The 8,323-nt window shown below is 36.5% G+C and overlaps 1 protein-coding gene across 1 annotated transcript in view; it reads left to right on the top strand.

Annotated features, from left to right (window-relative positions):
* The first annotated feature begins 708 nt into the window (after positions 1 to 708).
* The window catches only part of LOC101562456 (vomeronasal type-2 receptor 116-like), an 11,778-nt gene continuing 4,163 nt past the window's right edge, over positions 709 to 8,323 (top strand). Inside the window, exons 1-5 of the mRNA XM_004633021.1 lie at positions 709 to 993; positions 1,641 to 2,447; positions 3,144 to 3,371; positions 3,951 to 4,074; positions 4,681 to 4,683. Coding sequence (XP_004633078.1) covers positions 709 to 993; positions 1,641 to 2,447; positions 3,144 to 3,371; positions 3,951 to 4,074; positions 4,681 to 4,683 — 1,447 coding nt within the window. The remainder of the gene's footprint in view (positions 994 to 1,640; positions 2,448 to 3,143; positions 3,372 to 3,950; positions 4,075 to 4,680; positions 4,684 to 8,323) is intronic.

Raw genomic sequence — 8,323 nt, 5'->3', positions numbered from 1 at the left:
TTCCAGAACAAAGAGACTGACCCAGGGCCTCACCCGGTTTTATTCAGTGGAGGATTGGCTTGAGGAGGAATGATCGAGAATTGTGGGAAGTAGGTGACTATTGTGAGTTGAGCTAGGTGGGTGGCCTACATGTACCTCTGCCATATGCAGAGAGGATATGCAGAGACAGTAATTTGCTTTATGCTATTGAGATGGTATCTAATGATTGGGGGGGGGTCTGGTGCTTCAGGTTTGATGTAGTCTTTCCAGCCCCAGGAAGTCATAGCCTCTGTCTCAAGGCTCGATCCCAGATGGCAAAATGGAGCAATTGCTCTTTGTCCTGTCTCGACAGAGCTCATAATAAAGAGTAGCAGGTGTAGATTACCAGAGAAATACACATGCCACCTTCAAAGACTATCACTAGCACCTCAACTAGACCAATATACATTGCTGAAGGTCAATTGAAAGATAAACAGAAATCTTAGCTCAGTACATATCAATATGAGGAAATAAGGTCAGGCTCAGTCAAAATGGAGACAGTTCCTCTTCTTTCAAGGAGAGCTGCTCAAGTGGTCCTCCACAATTTAACCCAAAACAAAACCACTAATAATGCCACGTTTATGAGTTCCTACAACATGAATATGGGAGAGGAACACATGCTAGTGTACTGCTTTGTAATGTAACTATAGGTTTTTATCATAAAGACCTCTGTAATCTCTATGCAGGCATATGCCCAACAGCTACCAGAATGTTCTAGCCTTCCTATTTGCCATAGAAGAGATCAACAAGAATCCTCATCTTTTACCCAACATATCTCTGGGATATGAGTTCCACAATTTCATTTATAGTCACTGGAGGATGCTGGAGAACTCTCTGGTTTTGCTCACAGGACAGAATGAGATCCCTAACTACTCCTGTGGGAAAAGGAGAAAGTCTGCAGCAGTACTAACAGGAGCATCGTGGGCAACATCTGTACAAATTGGAACCCTGCTAGAGCTCTACAAGTTTCCACAGGTGAGAATGAGTGAGATGAGGGACCATTACACCATGGCCATGTTTGTGACATTATGAGACATCGGAAAAGTCACAAGAAGGATCCTAGTTAAAGCTTATCTTTACAAGTGTTTCGTTTGAAGACAAGTATACATAGAGTTGGTGGTTTGCTCCCAGTTACCTTGTGTACAGCAAAAAAACAGGGAGAGAAGAAAACAAAAATAGTTCCTAAGAAAATATGTCTGAAATGGGGTATACCGATGAATGTCCATTTTGTATCTGTGTATTCAAAGAGGTTGGGATAGATATATAGTTGCATTCTCTTAATGAATAGAATGATTTGTTCTAATGGTGTTTGTAAACAGGATCACAAGTCCGCATCTTGTACAGCAATTGACCACTAAGAAGAATATATGCAGTGTATTATTTGTTGAAACTGTCCTTCCGATTTGATTTGAAACTGTCTCATTGCTATCTGTTTGTCAATAAAACTTTAAAAAAAAAAAGAAAATATGTCTGATCAGCTGTTGTCAGAGAAACTTTTACAAAAGGAGATAGACTGGATGAATAACATCTCCTCCTACCCTTTCCTGCTATAACTTATTATTCTCCAGGCATGTGGTGTTAGCACTCTTCCTTTTATGCATTTCAATTTTCTTTCCTTTTAGGTTACATTTGGTTCTTTTGATCCTATGTTAAGAGACAGTGGACAATTTCCTTCTGTCTATCAGGTAGCCCCGAAGGAAACATCGTTGGCCCTTGCTATGGTCTCCTTGATGCTTCATTTCAGATGGACCTGGGTGGGGCTGGTCATTATGGAAGGTCAGAAAGGTCATCAGTTTCTCCTAGATGTGACAGAGGAGATGGACAGGAACCAAATCTGTGTAGCGTTTGTAAAAATGGTCTCAACTATCCTTGTATCATATGTGGCACTTACAAAGCAACACATTATCCTGACCAAGGAAATATCACAAGTAAAAGTGGTAGTCATATACTATGACACTGATTTTCTAAATGATGTCAATTACAATCTAGAGAATTACTTAGTAATGGACAAAGTCTGGGTCACAAACTCACAATGGAATGCTGACATGACTGGGAAAAATTTCATACTTAATTCATTCCACGGGACTTTCATTTTGTCAAACCACCACGAGAAAATTCCTGGTTTCCAAACTTTTGTGCAAGAAGCCAACCCTTCCAAATACCCAGAAGACTTGTACCTCACCATGTTTTGGTTCCAGAATTTCCATTGCTCATTCTCTGATTCTGATTGTTCGTTGAAGGACTGTACACCTAATGCTTCTATGACATGGCTGCCTGTGAATCATTTTGACACAGCCATGACCGATTGGAGTCACAATACACACAACGCTGTGTACGCTGTGGCCCATGCCCTCCACAAGATGCTTCTTCAACAAGCACAAAGACCATCCATGGGAAATGAACAAGGGATGGTGTTTTCACCCTGGCAGGTAAACCATCTTTTTTGTAATGTCATCCAATGTACCATTTAAGTTATTACATCTGTGCTTCATCAGAGAGGTTAGAATACTTTATTCCAAATTATATGTGATTCTACACCAGCAGTTTATGAAGCATAGAAATGCTTACTTAGCAAGGAAGGCTTAATATCAAAAAAAAAATCAATATGAGACAAGATCATTGTTTTGTCTAAAGGACGGCAGTGTCCACCTAGAAAATATATTTATCATAAAATCTAAATACTTTCCATGACCTTCTAAAAGGGCAACAGAAGATTTTTATCATTCTTGAATTTGAATTGATTTAAAATCTATACAAAATAAATTATCATAAATGTCTCTCTTTATGCTGCCATCTCTTTTGCTAGTGACAACTTCATTTGGCAAGTACTTGTGGGAAACATTGAGATAAAAAATTTCTAAAACATCCAATGCTACTGTTATCTAACATTCATGAAGACTTTATTTAAATAAGTTTGGAAAGCATTTTTCCTTCTGAGAGTAATTCATTTTTAAGGAAAAAATATGCTGTTTTGTTCTACATAAGATTTTATTTATTGTACTTTATTAAAATCCAGTGTGAAGTTTGCATTATGAAATAAAGGTTGAAATAATTAGTTGCATTCTTTAATTCATCTCTGTCCTAATCACGAAGACCCATTCACCAGAGGCTGGTGTCTCCTTTAGCTGCACCCAATTTTGAAGGATATCCAATTCATCAATCCTGTTGGAGACCAAGTGATTTTGGATGACAGAAAGAAAGTGGATGTAGACTATGACATTCTCAACTTTTGGAATTTTCCAGAAGGCCTTAAACTTAAGGTTAAATTTGGGACATTTACCCAAGATGCTCCACATGGCCCCCAGTTGTCTTTATCTGATGATATGATTGAGTGGGCCATAGGAATTACAGAGGTATGTTGGACATAATCATAATGTACTTCATTAGCGACAAATAAAATATTGTTGTACCACAAAACCTGTTCATGAAATAGGAAACTATAGCGATTAAAAATCTCAATGTTAGAGGCTGAAAAGATAGCTCAGTGGACTACAATGCCTTCTTAGGGAGAGCGCAGCTCCTGGGGTTCAATCACCAGCATGACCTGTCAGCCCTGCCCCAAGAGCATGCTGAGAGTGCCATTGAGACTGGGCATGGTGGCACATGACTGTAATCCCAGCACTTGGGAGGCTGAAAACAGGAGAATCACTAGGAGTCCAACCTATATAGTTAGATCCTGTAGATCCTGTACTAAGTCCAAAAAAATGATCTCAATGTTCATTTTCATAAATCTTTTCAATTACTACTTTCCAACGAATTGGAAAGGAAAATATTTATATTTTGTATATACTTATAAATTTTATATTGATAAATACAGCATTTACACACATATATAGATAACATTATTTATGTATGTATGCAAATTGTTTTTCTCTCAAGTTGTAAAGGAGTGGTACACGTCTAAGAACTCATTAATGTCTATTTTTCTTCAGATCCCCCGCTCTGTATGCAGTGAGAGTTGTCATCCTGGATTTAGGAAAACCTCTCAAGAGGGAAAACCTGCTTGCTGTTTTGATTGCACCACTTGCCCAGAGAATGAGATCACCAATGACACTGGTAGGATCAGGTCTTTGGGACAAATTCTCCATGTTCATTTTGTACTCACCCCATTCATCCAGGAAATTAAAAGAAAAAATCTTGCAGAGTTCAATGATGACCTGTCAGGTAGAAATTTATTTCTGCAAGTCAGTACTGTTATCCCTTTACAATTACATTCTAATCCTTTGCACTACACATTCTCATAGATTCACTATTTCTTTTCCTTTATATTTTCTTTTCCCTGACATTGGTGAGGACGGAACCAAGAAGTACCTTTACCCATGCTGAATTTCCATGCCTTCTTTTATTTGTTATTTTGAGAGAAATCTTGCTAGTTTCCCCCAGCCTGTTTCAGATGACTATTTGGGATTACAGGCAAACCAAATTCTCCCCGGTTATTTAGATTGCTTTCCTATACCTACAGTAGAAAACATTATTCTATCATGACAACTCCTTTCTCCCACCTCATAGTCTCTTGAGTTTCATCTTCCCCATAAATCATACCACATAGCATCATTAAACAGCAGCTATTCACATGCTTTAGAACCTGATTTTGATTACACTGGAGATGGAAACACAGTTTATCCTTATTTTTCAAGACAAAACACTGATCTTCACAAAAAGCAGGTGCTCAGACAGATTATGTTTGGCTTGAGACAAAGGCATGTCTTTAGTGTGTAAGATGCCTAGAGTACCCTATGACATCAGTTCCCAGGATGTTATCCCTTCTTCACAGAAGTTACATATTAGTAGGGAGAGCAATATACATAAAATCGTACTTTGGGCCTCAGAGCTGTACGATAATATGCATTCAAAGGATTTAATGACTCATAGTATCTATAATTTTTAGAACATTACAGACATTTTCACAGAAGGAGTCGCATTTGTTCTGGCTTTTCCCAAAATGTTCGGGTGGACAGAATATCACTGGATTGTATGGGTACTATGATCATCAGTGAGTTAATCCAGTGATTGCTCCATAGCTGAATACACCATGAGGAGAGAGGTGGTCCTCAGTGGGTGGGGCCCAGAGGAGCACTTCTCCATTCCAGGCTCTCCCCACCGCCATTTGCTCCCATGGGATGAACAGCTGCCCTTGTCCTGATCCTTCTGCCATGTCATTTCTGCCTTTAATCCACTGACTATGGACTCAAAATCTGAGCCATAATGTGATTCTCAGGGTAACCTGCTCAGATCCCCCTTCTGTCCCTCTCCTATACAGAAGAAGCTTTCTTCTCCCACCCAATAAATATAGTCTGCTCTTTAAAAAAATGAAATCTTTTCTAAGTTCATGCTGGGTATTTGTCCCAGGGATGACAACTTGACTCACCCAGTCTTATATCAAAAGTAGGATGCCACAAATTCTTATTTAGGACTAGAACAAATGACCAAAATGCCCAGTTCCCTCTCACATATCCAAAAAGCTGAAAATAAAATCTACAACCTATTTAGTATGATTTCATGTTTGCTGTGAAGTACATCAAGATTGATGATACACCTTATAGTTAATCAGCACATGTATTCTTTATAGAATTGAAGGATATGTTACTTTACATAGATTTTTATGTGGACACACAGGAAACCATGTGTCCAGAAATATCAATCTTGCTTGTAGTTCATGAATAGCAATTGTGAACAATTTGTTCCTGATACAATAGTCTGAAATAGAAATTCAAACGCATTTGCACTTGAATGTATCACTTATCAAATTTTGTGAATTGAAGCAAAAAAGAACTATTATTAGTGAGAATTCCATATTTTATATATTACATATACTTGTGTTACTATAAAGATTTAATTGTGGAAATGCTATAGTTCTGCATTTGAAATATTTTTTACAAGATAAAAAAAGATCAAGTCAACCACCAAAAAATGCATGGATGGGAACAACATAACAGAAATGCTTAAAAATTAAAACACAAAAAAATTGCCAAAAATCAATAAATTTGATGCAGATGATAAAAAGAAGTCTCAAAAAACAATAATACCAAAACTAAAAATTGTGTCATTTCCACAGGTACATAGGAAACTTTGCTTATGAAAATAGTTTCCTTTTCCACATCAATTGATTTGAAAGTTTACCTGAAACTCACTGTCTATAGGAAATGTTATCCAAGGGGTTCTAAGAAAATATAATACAGGGAGAGATTAGACACAGCTGAATAGAGCAGGAGCCACATTCAAACATCTTAGAGAATATCATCTAAAATCGAAGGTAATTAGAAGAAAGGGAGGGACATCTGGATGTCAAATTCAAACTGAAATAAGAGACTCGTAGATCAAAACAAAAGATCGCTATAGGACTCTAGTCACAGAATAAATGGACAGATTCTTAGATATATAGAAAATACCACGTCATAATCAAGAAGATAAAAAAATTCTAAATAACCCAGTATCAGTCAAAAAAAATTGAAAATAGAATTATAAACTTGCCAACAAATAAAAGCCCAGGTCCTGATGAATTTATTCCTGTCTATAAGAAATTTAGACAAGATCTAATACCACTATCCCTCAAACTGTTTAATAAGATTGAAAGGGGAGCAAGACTTCCCAATTCATGCCTGGAAGAAAGTATTATCCTGATATCAAAACAATAGAAAGATTAAGCCAAGGAAGAAAGTTACAGAACAATATCCCTAATGAATATAGACACAAAAGTCCACAATAAGATACTAGCAAACAGAATGCATCACATCATCAAGAAATGCATACATTATTACCAAGTAAGATTCATCCCAGGGATACAGGGATAACTCAATATGTGCAAATCGGCATATGTACCACATCATGTCAACAGAGCCAAGGACAAAACTCACATAACCACCTCAATAGATGAAGAAAGAGCATTTGACATAACACCCATTCATGATAAAATAAAAACCTTACAGAAAATTGGAAGAGATGGTCATTATCTCAATCTGATAAAAGCCATCTATGACAAACCAATGTCCATCATCTTAAATTTTCAAATACTGACAGCTCTCTCTCAGGAACAAGACAATGATGTTCACTGTGACCGCTCCTATTCAACATAGATCTGAAAAAATTATCCAGAGCAATTAGACAAGAGAAATAAATAAAAGGAGTAAAGATAGGATACAAAGTTATACTGTAATTGTTTGCAGATAATGTAATCCTTTACATATGAGATCCCAAAAATGCCACTGAAAGACTTCTCGATATAATAAGCCAATTAATTCATGCAGCTGAATAAAAAACCAACACTCAAAACTCAGTAGCATTTCTGTACAACGTGTGACAAACTCACTGAGTAGAACTTAGATAAACCATACTTTTCCTGATGGCTTTAAAAATAATGAATACTTATGAATAAATCAAACAAAGAAAATTAAAAAACTTTATATTGAAAACTACACTACTCTGAAAAAGGCAATTGAAGAGAGTATCCAAGGAAGAATATCACTTTCTCTTGTACTAAGAACCAACACAGCAAAATGGCCATACTCCTAAATTACTATAGAGATTTAATGCAACCCCAATCAAGATACCATTACCATACCTTGCAGATCTAGAAAAAAATATTCCTAAAATTCATTTGGAACAAAAAGAGACTTATAACAGCAAAAGCAATCCTGGGCAACAATTGTTATCTGGTGTGATCAAAGTATCAAAAAGTGCTCTTTGACCTAATATAGTTGTCTTATATGTTTTATATGTGTTTGGCTTAGTGATCTGTTTGTCAATGTGTATATATGAAAATTAACTAATAATGATGCATGAGATACTAAATCAGATGCTGGCACAATAAAAGGGGAGTGGAGGGAGGAGAAGGTGAATTAAGACATGTTATGAACATGTACCAATTCCCTACAGTGAATGAACTCATCAGGTACTGAAAGCATGTGCAAATTAGTAATTTTAAAAATAGAGAGAAAAAGCTACTTTATGTTACCCACAGCTGACAACATCATTACAAATAGGGGAAGGGGTCAGAACAACCCCTCTGCAGACAGGACAGTTTCTTTTCTTTTCTTTATTTTCCTTTATTTTTTTCCATAATTTTATTGAGAAACAAATAGCAATGAGACAGTTTCAAATCAAATTGGTAGAACACTTTCAAAAATTCACACATTGCATACATTCTTCCTAGTGGTTAATTGCTGTACAAGATGTGGACATGATATCCTATTTACAAACACCATTAGAACAAAGCACTCTATTCATTGAGAAAGTAACTATATATATATCTATCCTAACCACTTTGACTACACAGATACAAAATGGACATTCATCTGTATCCCCTTTA

Source organism: Octodon degus, unplaced genomic scaffold (assembly GCF_000260255.1).
Source record: "Octodon degus isolate 3935 unplaced genomic scaffold, OctDeg1.0 scaffold00050, whole genome shotgun sequence".
NCBI classification, from domain to species: Eukaryota; Metazoa; Chordata; class Mammalia; order Rodentia; family Octodontidae; genus Octodon; species Octodon degus.
This window is presented reverse-complemented; position numbering and strand designations above follow the sequence as displayed.